Raw genomic sequence first — 19176 nt, forward strand, 5'->3', positions numbered from 1 at the left:
CACAGTGGCAACCACAGCCGAGCACCGACAGTGTCGTCGGCGTCACCCGTAACCACGAGACGACTTCAAGTGTACGGGAGAGGGGCTTCCCGGGCGGTCCAGGGGCCAAGAACCCGCCTTCCAACCCAGGGGACTCAGGTTTGATCCCTGGTGGGGGAACTAAGATCCCACCTACTGTGGGGCAACTAAGCCCGAGTCTCAACTAGAGAGCCTGCATTTGGCGACTAGAGAAAGCCCGCGTGCTGCAAATCCAACAACAGCAAAAAAAAAAAAAAAAACAGAAAAAATTTAACAGTGAAGCCTAATGGGAAGCTGTGTGTGGGTTATATGCAGGCCTTTATAAATAAAGGCCACAAGTACCAGCAGATTGGGGCATCTAAGGGGGTTCTGGAATCGGCCCCCTGTGGATAATGTCAACGATTTATCTCCGTTCCCCCCACCCATCTGCTTTAAAGGGTTCAGACTCGGCTTTTCAGCCAAGTGCATACCCTGCAATCTCTCCTTGCGGGGTTTCCTTTATACTGTTCAAACACCTAGAACATTGTCTCCTCTCTCTTAGCCTTCCTCATTCTTGGATAAAGCCTTTCTCTTTACTCCTCCCTAAAATTCTAACTGTGGGACTTCTCTGGTGGTCCAGGGATTAAGAAGCTGCCTTCCAGTGCAGGCGACGTGGATTCGATCTCTGGTCAGGGAATTAAGAGCCCGCATGCTGCAGGGCAATGAAGCCCGCGCACTGCGACTCAAGAGCCTGTGGGCCACAGTCAAGATCAAACCCAGGTCTCCCGCATTGCAGGCAGATTCTTTACTGTCTGAGCCACAAGGGAAGCCCGACTAAGATCCTATGCAGCCAAAAATAAAGAATATTTTTAAAAGAAAATTTTAATCACAACATGCTTTTCATGACTTCTCCTGTCTATCTCTGCAAAGGAGTGAATACGACAGGGATAGTGGTTGCCTATAGAAGGCATCTGCCTATTTTGCCACAAACTTTCTCTTAAAAATAATATTTCCATGTATTATTTCTCAGGCCTCCAGTGGAAAGTCCTGGAAGACACACACCATAACTCAGTTATGCTTGGGCCCTGTCCCTCTGCCCCCTGACATAAACCAAGACCTTACCAAACACAAGGATTTGATGGCAGAGTTTAAACTTTAAGACCCGTCCCATCTTTGCTCTTCTTCCCACCTGTGGTGGGCTGAATGGTGGCCCCCAAGAGTCGTGTTCCCCTCTTGACCACCAGAGCCTGTGCATTCGATGGCTTTTGGAAATAAGGTCTTTGCAGAAGTAATCAAGTTTAGGATCTTCTTGGATTATCCAGGTGGTCCCTAAATCCAACAACAGATGTCCTTATAAGAGACAGAAGAGGACAAGACACACAGAAAAGAGAAGGCCCTGTGAAGACGGAGGCAGACACTGGATTGATGTGGCCACAAGTCAAGAGACAGGGGAGCCCCAGAAGCTGGAAGAAGCAAGCACAGGTCTCCCCAGGATCCTGCAGAGGGGACAAAGCCCTGCCAACTTCCTGATTTGGGACTCGAGCCTTCAGAACTAGGAGAGAAGCGGTTACTGTTGTCTGAAGCCACTCAGTTTGTGGTCCTCTGTTACAGCTGCTGCTGCTGCTAAGTCACTTCAGTCGTGTCCGACTCTGTGCGACCCCATAGACGGCACCCGCCAGGCTTCCCCGTCCCTGGGATTCTCCAGGCAAGAACACTGGAGCGGGTTGCCATTTCCTTCTCCAATGCAGGAAAGTGAAAAGTGAAAGTGAAGTCGCTCAGTCGTGTCTGACTCTTCGCGACCCCATGGACTGCAGCCCACCAGGCTCCTCCGTCCATGGGATTTTCCAGGCAAGAGTACTGGAGTGGGGTGCCATTGCCTTCTCCGTCTGTTACAGCAGCAGGGGGAAAGCATACTTGGCCTGACTCACCAGGACCAAAGAAGGGTGGAGGCTCACAGGGGAGGGAGCAGCGTGACCAGCCCTCTCACCTCACAAGAGCTCAAGGAGCATGTATTTGCCTGTTGGCCAAGCTGCCGGCACTAAGCTTGCGTTTTGCTCGGAAATTTCCCAGCTGCTTTTTCCAGTTTCCTCTTTGGGTTAGAAAGGCAATTAAAACTTTCTAATCACCAAGAAAGAAAAGAAAGAAAATGAAGTCGCTTAGTCATGTCCCACTCTTTGCGGCCCCATGGACTGTAACCTATCAGGCTCCTCTGACCATGGGATTTTCCAGGCAAGAATACTGGAGTGGGTTGCCATTTCCTTCTCCAGGGAAATCTTCCTGACCCAGGGATTGAACCCGGGTCTCCTGCCTTGCAGGCAAGCTCCATTCTAAAGGCTATGACAAACCCAGACAGCAGCATATTAAAAAGCAGAGACACTTTGCCAACAAAGGTCCTTATAGTCAAAGCTATGGTTTTTCCAAAAGGCATGTATGGATGTGAGAGTTGACCATAAAGAAGGCTGAGCACCGAAGATCTGATGCTTTTGAACTGTGGTGCTGGAGAAGACTATTGAGAGTCCCTTGGACTACATGGAGAGCAAACCAGTCAATCCTAAAGGAAAAATCAACCCTGAATATTCATTGGAAGGACTGATGCTGAAGCTGAAACTCCAGTTCTTTGGTCACCTGATGTGAAGGGCCAACTCATTGGAAAAGACCCTGATGCTGGGAAAGATTGAAGGCAGGAGAAGGGGGCAACAGAGAATGAGATGGTTGGATGGCATCACTGACTCAATGGACATGAGTTTGAGCAAACTCAGGGAGATAGTGAAGGACAGGGGAGCCTGGCGTGCTGCTGTTCACGGGGTTGCAGAGAGTTGGACACAACCGAGCGACTGAACAATAATCACTGAAGGAGAGAAGGGTTGACCAGAGTCCTTTGGGCACCGGGAGGCCCTCCGGACTGGTGGTCCAGGACTCCTCTCTCCCCAGTAGGCCCAAGCCTCAGCGAAATGTTTAAACCAGCCTCCCCTGTCCTTCTTCCCTTCGGGGCCCCTGAGGGCAGCCTGTGCCCTGGCCATGGGCTGACGCTGTCAGCAGCTTCCAGTCCGATGGCTTCTTGACACTTCTGCCTCTTTGCTTCCGCCAGTGTCAGTGACCTGCACGTTTGGTCAGTTTCACTTCTGATCACCTCTCCCTCCCCCCTTTTTTTTAAATGACTCTGGGCCCCACCTATCCAAAGACCTGGGTAGGGCCTCAGGCTGTCCACCCTCTTTGACCACCAGAAATCCCCCTTTTTGTTTCTGACCCTCAGCCTTGCCTTGACACTTTAACCCTTAACTAACATGCTTCCTTTTTTAATCATTGGGGTTTCCCTGATGGCTCAGCAGTAAAGAATCTGCCTGCAATGCAGGAGACAAAGGAGACATGGGTTCGATCCCTGGGTCAGGAAGATCCCCTGGACAAAGAAATAGCAACCCACTCCAGTACTCTTCCTGGAGAATCCCATGGACAGAGGAGCCTGCTGGGATGTAGTTCATGGGGTCACAGAGAGTTGGACATGACAGTGACTGGCAATTTTTAAAATTCACTTTTTTACTTCTTTTGCATGTTGAGAAGTAAGAAGGGAAGATTATCGTGGTTAAACTTTTTTTTTTTAATGCGTGCTCTAGGATTTAAATCTCATGAACACAGATAGCTCAGGAGAAGTCAGCAAATAAAAGTGAGTTTATAGACTATAAAGCCATTTTGTAATCCTCTTTCTGAATATAAACTGAAATGTTTAATTAATTCCACATACAGCCTGCATCACATGGCCTTCATTCTGCACAAGAACAAATACATGAATGAATAAATCCAACAGGCCTTGACATATGCCAGGCCCCAGGCTAACGCCCCACACGCGTTACCATAATTACTCGTCTCCACAGCCTTCCAGACACACAGTCATGCTCCCTTTTACAGACGGAGAGAGATTTGCCGGATGCACACCTACTGGCTGATACAGGTCTGTGTGTGATACTCTTCTGCAAGCTCACAGATATGCTTGCAAATTTCCTGGCACCCTGAAAAAGTGGTTTGGTTTTGCATGAATTTTTGAAAAGTAGATCATTATTCTGGTTCTCAGAAAAAGACCCCTCAGGATTTTTTTTTTTTTTTTAAATAATATAGGTAGCAACCCACTCCAGCATTCTTGCCTGGAGAATCCCATGGACAGAGGAGCCTGGCGGGCTACAGTCCATGGGGTCGCACAGAGTCGGGCACAACTGAGACGACTGAGCACGCAGGCTCTGATGGTAAAGAATCAGCCTGCAGTGCAGGAGATAAGGGAAATGAGGGCTTGATCCCTGGGTCGGGAAGATCCCCTGGAAGAGGAAATGGCAACCCACTCCAGCATTCTTGCCTGGAGAATCCCATGGACCCAGGAGCCTGACAGGCTACGGTCCATGGGGTCACAAAGAGTCGGACACGACTGAGCAGCTAAGTACAGGCAGCTTTATGGACGTTCCCTATGCTCTAAAAAGGCTTACCTGGTGGCTCAGAGGTTAAAGTGTCTGCCTGCAATGCAGGAGACCTGGGTTCGATCCCTGGGTCGGGAAGATCCCCTGCAGAAGGAAATGGCAACCCACTCCAGTATTCTTGCCTGGAGAATCCCATGGACGGAGGATCCTGGTGGGCTACAGTCCATGGGTTTGCAAAGAGTCGGACACGACTGAGTGACTACTTCACTTACTTCACTATGCTCTAAGGACGTCATAGGTTCTGTTTCCCAGTCTCACGGATACTGGGTTGAGCCACCGACTGATTTGGAATAGTCAGAAAAAGAAGAAAGTCCTCCTCTGCCTGCTGCAAGTCCTCCACTAAGCTCTCACCGCTGTGAAGGCAGAATGGTCATCGGTCCGGTTCCGTGACGTTCCTGAGATGGAAGTCATCCTCCTGACATACCAGTGGGACCTACCAATGGATGTGTCACAACTTCAGCTGTAGGCTCCTTGTTACGTAAAAAGGAGCAACTTCTGGCTATTCACCCGGACAGAGTAGGCAGGTCGGGATTCACCCTGGGAGGTCCGCAGGCGAGCCCAAGCTGGGTTGTGCGCCTCTCTTCTGAACCTTACGGTAAGCACGGCGCGCGCCGCGACCACGTGGCGGCGGAGCCGAGGCCGGGCGGGAATGTGCGGAATGCTCGGCGCGGCCCTGGAGCCCCGGCCCGGGTTCCCGCGGCGCGCGCTCTTCCCTCCTCTCTCTCTCCCCGGCCGGGCCGCACCCCAGTCCCCAACTTCGTTTCCCCGGACTCCCAGGGCAGGCGATTCTAGCGCAAGCAGGAGGGCGGGGCGTGGGGACAGGGCGCGGCCTTTCGAGCCCCTAGAACCCCGAACCCCAGAATTCCCCAAAGCCGTGTCCCGCCCTAGCCCCGACGTCGCGAAGCCAAGGGACCCTAGGAAACGCGTGCAGCGCGCTAAGTACGCAACCCCTCTCTCCGCACTTGGAACTCTGCCCCCGCCCCCATCCCCGAAGCCAGTGTTGGGAGCCCTGGAATGTCTAGACGGCCCTTAACTAAGACCCCCCGGCCCTTCCCCAGGGTCAATTCAAAGGATGGGAACGTTTTCAGGGCGTTTCCACGGCAGAAAGAAGCAGGCTGGAAGGCTCTAGTACAGGGGGTCCTCCCCGCGGACACTCTCCGGGAAAAGGCGAGGACGGGGGCGCGAGTGACAAGTCCTGAAGGAGGCGGAAGGTGTGCCGCGGGAGCCCACGGGGGTCTTAGAGAGGCTCCTTCCAGCGGAAGTTTTCCGACGCCTCGCGGGTCTCTGCAGTGGCGCCCTGCTCTCTGGGCGGAGGTTGGGCGTCGGGGACGCGGGGCGAAGGAGGGGGCGTGGGGTGGTGTCCTGGTCAGCCGCGGGTAGGCTTGTTCGAGGGAGACGCGGGAGGGGTATGGCCTCCTAGGTCGTTATCCCCACCCACCGCCCAATTCCTTCGCCTTGGCTGGAGGTGGTTATCTATATCAGCCGGGGCACCCGCCCCGCGGTCATTGGTTAGAGACCGGCCAGGGGGCCTGAGCCAAGGGGCCAGGCAATTCCTGGTGAACTTTGGGGGTTCGTATTGCTCAGGGAAGCAGGCGGTGCGTTTTGAGGGCAGAGGTCAAGGAGTTCGAATCTCCTTTCATCTCCGAGCGTGCACCTTCTCCCTTGGGATCCCAGAGGCTTTGAGGGAACCGGGCCCCGCCCCCCAACCTGTTGGGGTTTGTTTTTAGCTCCCGCGCGCACTTCGCCCACGGCCTTAAGGGCTGAGGGACTGTGGTCCCGTCCCCCGCTACCTGCCCGATAGCTTGGGGCGGTGGGAGGCGAGGTTGCCCCAGTTCCCAGCCTGTGAGTGTCCGGGTGGGCCCTGGGGCCGGAGTTGGCTCCGGCTTGTTCCGCAACTTTGGGGCGCAGGGGATCCGCACCGCGTATCCCTGGCGGAGCTATCTCAGCACGTGGACCGCCGTACGCGCCCCGCCAAAAGCGAGCACTTTGTGGGGGAAGTGAAGCCCCCGGAACCCTGCGGCCCGCACTCGGAAGCGTTTTCCAGAACGACTTAAGGGCTTAACAATGGAAAACTCGCAGAGCTGGAGCCAAGTCCTTTCAAGTCGCCGCCAGGTATGCGGCTGCAGGTGACCCCACCTGCACGCGCCCGCCCGCCGCCCAGTCCTCTCCGGGGAGGGCAGGGGCCGGAGTTCTACGGCCGGAGGAAGGTCTCCGCTGGGCCCTGCACCCCCTCCCCAGAGCCCCCCGGCTCAGCGGCGCGCAGCCGCGGTGCGTCCCGGAGTCGGCGCCGCGGCGCGCTGGCTCCTGAATGAACGCGCTCCCTTCCCCCGCCGTGAATGAAGGTTCCCACAGCCAGGGACGGTGGCAAAGGCGCCCGCCGCGGAATTGGCCCTCTCGGGACTGGCGTCCCTCCCGGCTTGAGGTCACTTCGACGAGGGGACCAGGGGGCGAGGAAAGGTGATCTAAGTGACTTTTGCATTTTCTTCCCAACCAACTTGGTTTCCCGTTGAGCCACTGGCCCTTTGTTTCAAAGGGTCATCAAGAAATAGCACAGAGCACTCTAAATGAGCCCAGAACTTGTAGTTCCTGCTTCGTGGTGGGTTTTATCAAGGCCGTGCAAAATTAAACCTTAAGCCGTGAAGTGTTTAAAAGTTGCTTTTTCTCTCAAAAAAAAAAATACATAAATAAAACGCGTCCCCTGCTCTCCTATAAGCAGCCTTTATTAAAGGCCCGAAGCTGTTGCCACCACCACCACCCCCTCCCCACCCCGGTTCTCCAGGGAATGCGGATCTGGGCTCCTCAGGGTGGGGGCTGGGCGGCGGGCTCTCCCCCCCCGGCACCAAATTCCAGCGCCTCCCCCCGCGGGTTCCTGGACGGCTCTTCACGCTCGGCAGCCGGGCTTGCACTTTTGCGCCCGTCCCTGAGCGGGGAAATCAACGAAGTTCCTCGTCTAGATCTGCCCGGCCCGCCTAGTAACAGCGCCGCTCCCCCATTGGCTCATGCTAATTCCAGTTTCCTCCGTCTTTCTCCGGGGTTAGGGGGAAGCTCCCTCCTGGATCTGGAGTCCGTCCCGCCGGAGTGGGCGATCCTCTTTACGACCCGCTGCACCTCGCCGTGGCCAGCCTGCCTCGGGCCCGGGTGCGGGCACACGCGGGGCTCGGGCCCCTTCGCCTCCCGCCCTCCGGGACAGAAGCAACCCGGTGGTAGCGCGCAACCCCATAAATCATCCCGGCGGCCGCCGGGTCGGGATTTTATGAATGAAAAGCAACCCAGCCGCCCTCGTGCACGGGCTGATGCTCCGAGGCTCCCGCGTGCCGGGGCCCAATGCGAGCCTGGGTGCCCAGGGAGGGGGACACGGCGGTGGGCGCGCCCATGTCGGGCCATCCGCTCCTCCCGAGGCGTGAGCCCAGGGTAATTACCCTCCTGGACCCGGAATATTAGTAACCCTGATCCTCGGCGGGGGAGGGGCGCGGGAATCAGCTCTGAAAAGTGAGGGGGTCTTGTCCTGTTGTGTGCGCCCTTGCGAAGGGGAGGGGGGGCTTTTTAATCCGTTTTCTTTGAGCCTTTAACGTTAGGGTATCAGATGGTTTGATGACACTGGACTACATTCAGAGGGAAGTTAATGAACAGTGTTCTTAATTTGGGGCAGGTAGAGTAAAAACTAAAAAAAAATGTTAAGACTGGGTAAGATGTCCTTTTATTTTAAAAATAAGCACCAAAGAGACTGAATCTTTTCATTTTAAAAAACTATATTCTTTTATATTCTTAGAAGTTGGCGATTAATATTGGGGACTCGCGTATAGCCACAAATATATATAGGTTTTGTTTAAAATCATCAGATCAATACACCTATTTCTTTAACTTGTAATTGTTCTGATTGTTGCCAGACCCCCGCCAACCACCTCAGGCTCACGAATGCAGCCCCCGGGCAAATTCTAAAGGTGAAGAGAGGTCCACACCCCCAACAAAGCCAATTAGGAAGTTTCCGGTGGTCTTCTCCCAGGCGGGGAGGCGACTAGTATTTCCAGCGATTTAGCTTAATTTTTAATTTAAAAAATGAGACAGGACAGAGACCACTATTTTGCAGCCTTCCTTTCAGAGTGTTTTTCTAGCTGTTAAATTGCCGGCACAGGGCGGGGACGCGGGGGGAGGGTTGCGGGCCCCCCGCAAGAATGGACTAGCTAAGGTAGGAAGACAGCGCGCAGATCCCCCAGGCGAGGAGGACAGGGCGAAGGAAATGCTGGCCACCATCTTGGGCTGCTGCTGGAATTTTCGGGCATTTATTTTATTTTATTTTTTGAGCGAGCGCATGTTAGGCTGAAAGCCCTTTAACTTTGGGGGTTACCCCTCCGGCATTTGCACAGACCCCCCTCGGTGCGGGAATGAAACCTCCACCGGGGTTGTCGGCTCTGCCCTGAGTCCCTGAATGGTAAATGGTTCCTGAAATTTACACGTGTTAATGAAAATGAAAGAAGACAGACGCTAAGATTCTTTGGCTGCCTCCGCCCGTGGGTGCCCTCGTGGCGTTCTCGGAAATGCGCCCATTCTCCCGGCTCAGAGTGTCACCGAACCCCAGCGTCCCCCCTCCATGCGGTCTCCCCCAGCTGCGTGTGGCCTGCCCGCCCTCCTAGTTGTCCCCCTCTGCAGAGCCACCTTCACCCAACCCCCCAAATCCTGCGGGACCCAGTCGGGGAGGACAGACCCCCCCAACCCCCGCTCCTGCACCCCTCTTCCCCGGCGGGGAGAAAGGCTGCCTTAGGACGGTTTGCATTTCTATGAAAACCCGGCTTCGGGGGCAACACCGCGCGGTGCAGGCGCGGCGCCTCCGGGATGGCTTTTGGGCTCTGCCCCTCGCCGCTCCCCGGCGCTCGGCGCCCGCGCCCCCTCCCCCTGCGCCCGGCCCCCCTCCTTCCCGCTCCCATTCTCTGCCCGGCTTTGATCTCTGCTTAACAACAGTAACGTCACACGGACTACAGGGGAGTTTTGTTGGAAGTTGCAAAGTCCTAGAGCCTCCAGAGGGCTGTCGGCGCAGTAGCAGCGAGCAGCAGCGTCCGCGCGCTCCGGCGAGGGGCAGACGAGCTCGAGGGAGCGCGGGGCAGCAGGAGCCCGAGCCGAGCGCCGACCCAGCCCCGGACCCACCGCCGCCCCCCGGCCACCTAGCCGAGCCCCCAACCATGGCACACCAGCTCCTGTGCTGCGAGATGGAGACCATCCGCCGGGCGTACCCCGATGCCAACCTCCTCAACGACCGAGTGCTGCGGGCCATGCTCAAGGCGGAGGAGACCTGCGCGCCCTCGGTGTCCTACTTCAAGTGTGTGCAGAAGGAGATCCTGCCGTCCATGCGGAAGATCGTGGCCACCTGGATGCTGGAGGTGCGGGGCTCCGGGCGGCTGTCTTAGCACTTTCCTGCGACTTGTTGCGCAAGCCCACTTTTCTTTGCCACTCATCTCCTTCCCTTCTCTCCCACCCGAACTTTGAAGTTTGCCAGAGTGTTGCTAGGAATCGTAGTTCCAAAATATATAGATATTCAGGGTATTTTTTTGAACAGGGAGGGGGTGGGGTGGGGTCGTTAGATAATTCTTTTCGTGGGGGGGGGCGGCTGTCGAAGAGGGGTGCCCTGGGGGAAGCCACTGCCCGGGCCCCCCAGGTGGCTTCGGGGTGCGGGCCCGTAGGCTGGGCGTCCTTTGTGGCCCCCGCCGGGACCTCCGCCGCGCAGCCCCGCTGCGCCTCCTCTTGCCGCCGCGCGGCTGCTGAGCCGCCAGCTCCAGGGGGAGGGGGCATAGATTTGATTTTTAAATTAATATCCATGGACACGTATGCAAGGGCAGCTCGTGCCAGTATTATGCGCCATCTTTGTTCTTTTATTGCAAAGCAAAAGTGTTTATTAATAATTGGGGGCAGGGTGGGGGCGGGGAGCGGCCGGCCAGGCGCTTGGGGCCGCCGCGAGGGGCCGTGCCGCCGCCGGGAACCAGCGGGAGGGGCGCGGGGACAGAGCTCGGGTAGTTGTGGGGGGACCCCTCTCGGGAAAGGGGGCCCCTTTGTTCAAGCAGTGGGTCCCGGGGCGTCCCGCAAGGCCAGCTTGGGCCGGAGAGCACGCCGGGCTGCAAGGTCGCGTGGCCCCCAAGACGCTAGGAATGGACCCTCATCTGCCAGGATCTCAGCTTGGGGGACCTGTCTGGAGCGAGCTGGGGGCCAGGGGCACGTTTGCAGGCTTTCAGAGGGCTCCCCGGGGCACCGCAAGTATTTTAAAATAATTTTTGAAAGTGCGGTGTGGTGCCCTTGCGAGAGGGAAACGGCGCCCGCGCCCAGGGGGAAGGGGGGCCCCCGAATTTGAATTCCTGGGGCTCTCCCCTGAGCCCGCAACGAGCTCCCGACTCCCGGCCTGGGTAAAGGACAGTCTGAGGGTCATTTTCAGGGGATTTTTATGTACCCACTTAATTTTTTTATATTTTTAAATATTTTTTGAAAAGATGACGTCTGGGGAAATGCGGCGCGGCGGCCTGGGACGCCACCTTTGTGTCTCGCAGGCGCTGCGAGCGCGGCGCCCAGCCCCGCGGCCCTCCCCGCTGCCCTGCGCCCCATTTTTTGCCGACCCCAGGTCTGGCAGCTTCCGAAGCACCCACGCGGGCCGGGGTCCCCGGGGCCCACAGCCCGCGCACGGCACACGCCGCCCAGCCGTGCCCGCTCCCGCCCCCACTGTGCCAGCTTAGCTGGGACTTTCCCTTTCAGTTTCGGGGTGGGTGGGTATTGGGGAGTCCCGGGGAAGGGGGGCGCGGCAGCGGCGGCTTCTGCCGCCCCCAGCCCCAACCTTCCGCGCGCTCGGGGACCCCGCAGTCCAGTCGCCCTGGCGCGAGCCGGGTCGGGGGGCGCGAGGTCTCCGCAGAGGGGGCCGGGCGCTCCCGGCGGCGGCGGCGGCGGTCACGGCCCCCGGTGCCCCCCGGCAGGTCTGCGAGGAGCAGAAGTGCGAGGAAGAGGTCTTCCCGCTGGCCATGAACTACCTGGACCGCTTCCTGTCGCTGGAGCCCGTGAAAAAGAGCCGCCTGCAGCTGCTGGGGGCCACCTGCATGTTCGTGGCCTCGAAGATGAAGGAGACCATCCCCCTGACGGCCGAGAAGCTGTGCATTTACACTGACAACTCCATCCGGCCCGACGAGCTGCTGGTAACCCTGGGACCCCCGCCACGGTCCCCGAACGCCCCGTTAGCCGCGGGACCCCGGCGTGGGGGAGGCGCGGGGGTCCCGGGCGGGCCGCCGAGAGACCCTCGGCCCCCAAGGAAGGCGGCCGCACGGGCGGGGCCCCGCGCCGCCCCGCAGCCGCGCCGCCTCCCCCCTGGCCTTCTCTCCGACTCCCACCGCCTCTGCGCCCCCAGCATTGCGAAAAGTGGGGGGCGCGCGCCCTCCAGCGGCGGCGGCGGGGCGGCGCCCGCGCGGTTGACCCGGCCCCGCGTTCCAGGTGTGGGCGGACCCCTGGTCTCCGCGGGCCCAGGGTAGGCTGAGTTTAGGGCAGGACCCTTGGCGAGCAGCACCGTCCCTGCTCGGAATGTGGGGTCGCGCGCTGTCCCCCTCACTTCCCGGGCCCTCCAGCGACCCCCATCCCCTCTCCCCGTCCCCTGCTCCACTGGGGTCCTCGCCTGCGCCTCTCGACACGCGTTTCCCCCGGGTCCGCAGCACATGGAGCTGGTCCTGGTGAACAAACTCAAGTGGAACCTGGCGGCCATGACCCCGCACGACTTCATCGAGCACTTCCTCTCCAAGATGCCGGTGGCCGAGGAGAACAAGCAGATCATCCGCAAACACGCGCAGACCTTCGTTGCCCTCTGTGCCACAGGTAGGGTGCTGGCCCCGCCGCTGGTGCCCGGGAGGAGCTGCTTGGCCCCCGCCTCGGTTACCCCGTCGGTGGAGATGGTCCCCGGGCCCCTCCCGTTCTTGGAAGCGCTCCTCTGTCCCCTGTTCTGGGGAGCAGAGAGGGCTGGGCTGCTTTTAAGGGCTCCAGGGAGGGGGGCGTTGCCTCCTGGGCGGGGGCAGCAGAGGCTGGTCTGTTACCACCCAATGCCTGGGGGCTGCGGGGGCGGGTGGCCCGCCTGCCTGTGTCCAGCTGCTGTAGCTTCTGCTCCCCACTGCAGGCAGGGGTCACTCTGTGCTGAAAGGGGTCTACCTTGGCCGTCCAGCCCCCACTGTCCCCCTCCCCACCCGTTCTTCCCATGTCCTCAAGGAGCCTGAGCTGCGGGGTCCCCCTCCTAGCCTCTCCCAGGCTGGGCCACCTGCCAGGGGCGCCTCCAAGGGTGGGGAGCGCCGGCCGGCAGTGCCTGGACCACGTGCTCTGGGCCGCCGGCCGCGGCCCTCACGCGGGGGTGGCCAGCAGAGGCGCTTGTCTGCCTGAGGCCCTGCCAGGGGCGCCGGCTCTGCTCCCTACTCTTCCTGGGAGCAGCTTCAGAGCGCCTGGGCTCAGGCCGCTGCGGTTGGCAGCAGGAGCCCCACCCACCCACCCCCTGTAACTCCCCTGGCACCATTCTGGACCATCCCTGGGGGACCCTCCCTGGCAGGGCCCTCTCCCCAGCCCCCAGGCGGCCAGTCACTCAGAACCCAGGGAGACACAGATGCCACCTCCTGCTTCTCCCAGCCCTGCCCCCTGAGCCCTTTGACCCCTTCCTCCCTTGGATCCCATGCTCTGGGCCCAGGACCCCTGGGGACCCTGACCAGGGACCCAAGCCCCGTCCTGCCCAGCTCTTCTCTGGGCTGTCTCTCCCTCTCACCAGGCCTCAGCAGTCAGATCTGTTGGGGGCTCCCTCTTGGCGACCTGAGGACCATGTTCCACCAAAGAGGGGTTGGGGTGGGGTCCCCCACCCAGCATCTTATGTCACCCTCTCCATGTCCAGAGGCTCTAGTAGCTGAGGTTTCCAGGTTAGGGGAGGTGGAGAGATTGTGCTACCTGCTTCTTCTGCCTGCTCAAGGCGTGAACCCCTCTAAGAAGGACCCCTCAGAAGTCCTGCCAAGTGAGCCGTGGGGTGGGGGCAGACAAGAGGCCAAAAACATCTCAGCTTGGATGGATCTGAGGGGTGAGGGTGCCCCCTCCCCTGGCTCTCCTGCCCCACAGCACCCGCCCTTGGGCAGGGACAGTGTGGTGGTGGTGGGGCTCTCACATGTGTCTCCCCGGCCTCCAGGGGCCAGCCCAGCAAGCGGGCAGGGAGGCATTCTCTGGCTGAGATGCCTCCGAGAAGAGAAGCCTCCAGAGATTTGCAGGCAGCCTTTTATGGAGCTGAAAGTGGTTCAGAGAAACGACCAAGTTTCCCGCAGATAATGCAAGGAACGGTTCCTGCACGCGCTCCCCGGAGGATGGCTGGGACAGCCCGGAGGCCCCCCCGCCAACTCCAGGGACCCCTGGGAAGTGGGGTGTGTGGCCTGGGTGGGGTGCAGACAGCACAGAAGCTGGGCACAGAGGCCATGCCTGCACTCTGGCGGCTGTCTTGAGAACTGGCCCAGCCAGTGCCCCTGGCCCGGAGTTACACAGATACCTTCTCACACCTGGGGTGAAAGAGGGGGGATGGCCCGGGGTGACTCAGCATTTCATCTGCAGCAGCATTTGGGGGGGCCTAGGGAGCAGCACCCCTCAACCGGGTCCTGAGCTGTTGAACTTAAGCGGCACAGCTGTGTGCTTTAGTCACAAGTGGGGGTGGGAGGTAGTTTCTTGGATGAGAAGGGCATGTTACAGCCTCAAACAGGTTTTGTGAAGTGGAGGCATGAGTACGTGTCCCAGGAGATGCTGTGTCCTCCACATGGCAGGGGTCCCTTTAGAAGGTGCTGGAGAGGGGGGTGGTTGTCTGCTCCTCCTGGTCCATGTGCCTGGCAGACCTAGGTTCTTGATTAGGTGCCCAGGGGTGGTGGGGCACATCACCCACACACCAGGTAGGGTTTTGCTCTGCTTCTAATGTGTGTGTCCACGTGTGCACGCTCTGTGCTCAAGTTTTGCTCAGTTGTGTCCGACTCTTTGCGACCCCATGGACCATAGCCCACCGGGCTCCTCTGTCCGTGGGCTTCTCCAGGCAAGAATACTGCAGAGGGTGGCCGCTTCCTCCTCCAGGGGAATCTTCCCAGCCCGGGGATCGAGCCTGGGTCTCTTGTATCACCTGTTCCGACAGGCAGATTCTTTACCAGGAGTGCCACCTGGCCTGTGGGTGTACGCAGTAGAGCGTTTCTTGTGAGGAGCGCCTCTTTGAGGCTGGCACAGTACCAGGCTGAGAGAACAGGCCCGAGGGGGGTCAGCTCCAATGCCCACTGGCGTTGGCCCACTGGACTCTTGGCCGCTCAGTCGTGTCTGACTCTTGGCGACCCCATGGAGTGGGCAGCAAATAGGAACGGCGCACACGGACGCACGCTTATGCTTGTGCATGCCGTCCAAGCATGTCATCCCTCCCTGCTGGACGGGGCTCTCAAGGTGCAGCCAGTCAGAAGCCATGCTCTGGCCACAGTGATGTCTGGGATTCTGATGGGCCCTGATGAAACGCTCCCAGGCTGGGTGGACCTGCTCCTGTTTAGAGGGAAGTGGGGGGCACACCTCACGGGGGCATTTCTTTTTTAAGTGGTTAGAGCGTGCAGCCCCAACTTTGTCTCCCCTTCAGGGCTGGCTGTCTTTCTCCCCTCCCAGCCCTTCTGCGGGCTCCCACTCCCTGAAAGGAGGCCCTGGCTGTTCGCTCTTACAATGAAATCTCAAGCCAGGCCGTGGGGCGGGGGCGTGCTCCCCCGTCCCCCGGGGGCCGCACTGCCTTTGTGCCCTGTCCCCTCCCACGCAGCTCAGTGGTGCAGGGTGAGGCGGTGGGGACTGACCTCCTAGAGCCCAACTCTAGGCCGAGAGGACCCCCCCCTCCGCCCCCCCATTCAGATGCTGAGATTAGCGGCCTCCCGCCAGTCATTCCTCATTGAAAACGACAGAGGTAGCCTGCAGGCCCTGGGTCACTTCAGTATCCCTTGTGGCTTTTCCACCTTCCATGACACTGTTCCCCCTGAAGGGAAGCCAGGTGTGCGTACAGCAGGGAGTGGCTGACGGGTGACCTTGGCTGGGTGCCACCCAGGGAGCCAGCCTCCCCCCACCGCCCCGCCGCCTGGGTGGACACTTGCCCAGCAGCGTGGGGAGAGCTGCTGAGGACACGCAGATGCAGTGATGAAGTCACGCTGCACCCCTCCCAAGTCCCTGGGGGCAGGTAAATGGAGTGAACATCTGGGCACGCTCCCACGTGGAGGATGGCTGCCCCGGTGCTTGGGGTTCGCGTTGTAGAGGGACACCGCCTTCCTTGTGGGCGCTCCCCACCTTCTTACGACTCTTCTATGTACTGTGTGAATAAGCGATCCGTTCATAGGCTTATATGCCAAGAGGCCTCCGCCAGCGGTTTTCCTGGTCTGCTTTCCTGGCGTCTGTAAATGAGCGTCACGGGCCATGTTCGGGGAGCCTGAGCTGACTTGCTCTCTCTGCCGCCCAGGGTGATGACCAAGGCTGGGGCGTGGGGAGCCTCGCCGACTTCCTGACCATCCCTTTGAAATTTGCAGGACAGGCCAGGGGTGGGGGGCCCTGAACACAGGGTCCCAGGGCGCCCTCACTCAACCCCCTTGCCTCTCTGTCTCCCCCTGCCACAGACGTGAAGTTCATTTCCAACCCGCCCTCCATGGTGGCCGCCGGGAGCGTGGCGGCCGCGGCTCAAGGCCTGCATCTGGGAAGCGCCAACGGCTTCCTCTCCTATCACCGCCTGACGCGGTTCCTCTCCAAGGTGATCAGATGTGACCCGGTGAGTCTCCCGCTCCCGTGTGGGCAGGGGGCCTGCCCGGCTCTGGGCACTAGAAGATATCAAGGGCCTGGGAAGCAGGGGCCATGTGGAGGATGGATGGACCGGCGGCTGTCTGCATCCGGCAGCACGGGCCAGGCTGCAGCCTTGGCAGAGTGCCTGGGGGCACTCCACGCCCTTTCCCGGGGGGTGGGGATCCTTTGGGGAGAAAAGACTCCAGGAACTTGTCAGTGCGTAGGAGGGTGGTCCCCGGGGGCCCCTGGAGCCTAAACCCCTCCCGGGGTGGGGGAGCCATCCAGGAAGAGGGGCCACAAGGCAGGCGGGGTCAACGGTCCGTGCCCTAATGCCGTGTGGGGTGGGGACCGGTCGAGCTTTGTCCGGGCGACAATGTGGATGCCCGATAAATGGAAGCTTTACAAGGGCTCCTGTGAGGTCTCCCTCCACAGCGAGCCCGCTCCAGACAACTTGTTTTTATGGCCCCTTTTGAGAGGCTGCTTCTGTGAAAGCCAGAGTCCATTGTCTCTTTCTCCTTAAAGATGCCATTGTCTTATCCCCCATTCTTTTCCTAAACAATTAAAGTGACAATTACAAGGGTCGGGGGCATTTACCAAATTAGACCAGCAAGGTTTGGTGGCGGGGGAGTCACACCGGCCCTGCCAGGGTCCCGTGGGGGAGACAGTGACCGCCTTGACCCCCGTCCAGGTCTGGCTCGGGCTGCTGGTGGTCCCCCCTCAAGCAGGCGGGAGGCAGAGGAAGGCGGGGTGTGGGGTGGACGCCCGCCTGTCCTCTGCCAACGGCGCTTGGCCGCAGCCTGCGTGACCCCCAGAGGAGGAAGCTTTCCTGTCTGGAGGTGTGGGCATCTCGGAGAGGGAGTCCCGTGGAAGGAGCGGGCATCTCAGCCTCACTGCCAGGGGTCAGCCTCAGCCAAAAACGCCAACGATGGTGCTGTCCCCAGACAGTTGTAGGAAATGGCTGCGTAACCCCTCATTTGAATAGAGATTGTTTTAATTAGACCTGAGACAAAGGCTTCCCGGCTGAAGGATGGGGTGGTGGGGGAATCGTTAGTCTGGTGACCAGGTGACAAACAGCACTGAGTTCAGACAGAAAGTTCTCGGTGGTGGAGGCGTGGCCCCGTCTGCCTTCCATGGGATGAGGCTGAGGGGGCTGTGGGGTGCGGGGCTCCGCAGAGAGGGGGCCCTTCCTGTACCCCTCTGCTGTAGCTCCACCACACAGCCCCCCGAGTTACCGGGGCAAGTGAGCTGTCCCCGGGAGGGAAGAGGGGGCCTTCCTGCTATGGTGGTGGTGGGGCTTTCCGGAGGCAGTGGTGGGTGTTTGAATGGGAACCTGAGGAGGGTGTCGGCAGTCTTGGGTCCCCCGCCACACCTTCCGGGCCTCAGTTTCCGCTTCCGTAAAATGGGGCCATGTGCACATACATGCCTTCTTCCTTCGCCATGATGAATATTGAAAAGGCGTCTCGGGAAGCCTCCCCAGCCCGTAATCCCTGTACCCGTGGGAGATCCCCAGGGGTTCACTCAAGCCCTCCTGGTCCAGCTTCACTTTTCTGGGGTGATGTTCACCATAGCCAGCCCCATCTAGGTGGATGCTGGGGGTGCCTTCTCATGCCAAACCTTGCTCCTCCAGTGGGAAAGGCATGGGTCTGGGCTCTGGACTGCCCTGAAGCCTTCTCCTGGTTCCAGAAGAGAAGGCCTGTGTGGCCTCTGTTTAGCCCAGGAGCCATGGCCACCCGACTACCAGCGGCGCCTTTGAGCTGCTGGGAGATTTGCCCCCGGGTGGGACCAGCAGAGGCCCACAGCCTCCATGGTTCCTCCTCCCCCTTGAACTCGTGGGGTGGTCGCTGCGGGAGGAGGTCTGTGGCAGGCGGGAGCCGTGCCCAGCCGGAGCATCTTCCGGGATGCAGGCCCGAGCAGGAGAGGACGGCGGTAAAGGACCCAGGTCCCCCGGGGCCGCCTGGCGTTCATCTTCTGTCAGGCGTGGCCTAACGCTTCTGACGGCCGTTCATCACAGGAGGCTGGGTTCACCACCAGGGCTGACACGACAGAGGTTAAGTCCAAGAAGTGGGGGCTCAGAGGGCCTCCTGTCCGGGCTCAGATGATGCTGCTGAATGTGCTGAGGGGGCCGCAGTGGGGCCAGTGGGAACCTGGGGGCTGGGCTCTGCTGGGGGCTCCGGACAGGTGGACAGGGTCAGCTGTGTCCACCGGAGCCCCTGGGTCCTGAGTGGGCTTGCCACCGCTTGGGTGATCTGCGGGCTCCTTGGGCCAGGGCAGGGGAGCAGCTGGTAGCCAGACAGGGTCGGCACTGTGGATCCTGGAGTCTGAGGGAAGCAGCATTTGAGGTTAGTGGAGCCTCTTCTGAGAGCCCCGTGCCCACCCCCCTCGCCCAGGACTGCCTCCGCGCCTGCCAGGAGCAGATCGAAGCCCTCCTGGAGTCCAGCCTGCGCCAGGCCCAGCAGCAGAACTTGGACCCCAAAGCCGCGGAGGAGGAGGAGGAGGAGGAGGAGGTGGACCTGGCCTGCACGCCCACCGACGTGCGTGACGTGAACATCTGAGGGCACCGTGGCAAGGGAGGGGCCGCCCCGGCCTGGCCCCCTCGGGGGGACAGCGGCCCCCTCCTCACTGTCCTGGTGTTTTCCTTTGCTCTTTTTCCCTTCCGTCTCTGACTTAAGCAAAAGAAAAAAGTACCCAAAAAGCTGTCTTTAAAAAAAAAGAGAGGAAAAAAAAATAGTATTTACATAACCCTAAGCTGGAGAGAGGGAAGAGGGTTGTGCTACAAAAATAGAGGATTTTAAGCCCCGTAATCAACTAGTTTTGATATTCATGTGTTTGTGTCTCCGTGTTGTAAGAATAGACATTAACACAAGGAGCGAGTCTGCGGGAGAGGATTAGATTTGATTCTTTATGTGTTTAAAACAAACAAAAAAAAGCATAAAAA

The 19176-nt window shown here is 59.4% G+C and overlaps 2 protein-coding genes across 4 annotated transcripts in view; one reads left to right on the forward strand and one right to left on the reverse strand.

The window, feature by feature from the left end:
- Positions 1-19176, reverse strand: part of LTO1 (LTO1 maturation factor of ABCE1) — a 67350-nt gene that overhangs the window by 29738 nt on the left and 18436 nt on the right. The window contains exon 4 of one of the 3 annotated variants that reach the window (XM_005227379.5): positions 17215-18559. The exons of the other annotated variants lie outside the window; for them this stretch is intronic. Within the exon in view, the coding sequence (XP_005227436.2) occupies positions 18430-18559 (130 nt within the window). The 3' untranslated portion in view covers positions 17215-18429. Of the gene's footprint in view, positions 1-17214; positions 18560-19176 lie in introns of those variants that run through there. 3 annotated transcript variants of the gene reach the window in all.
- Positions 9472-18933, forward strand: CCND1 (cyclin D1). The gene is given in 5 exon segments (NM_001046273.2): positions 9472-9829; positions 11402-11617; positions 12125-12284; positions 16082-16230; positions 18629-18933. Coding segments are annotated over 5 exon segments (888 nt in total). The 5' UTR covers positions 9472-9631; the 3' UTR covers positions 18794-18933.

Source organism: Bos taurus, chromosome 29 (assembly GCF_002263795.3).
Source record: "Bos taurus isolate L1 Dominette 01449 registration number 42190680 breed Hereford chromosome 29, ARS-UCD2.0, whole genome shotgun sequence".
NCBI classification, from domain to species: Eukaryota; Metazoa; Chordata; class Mammalia; order Artiodactyla; family Bovidae; genus Bos; species Bos taurus.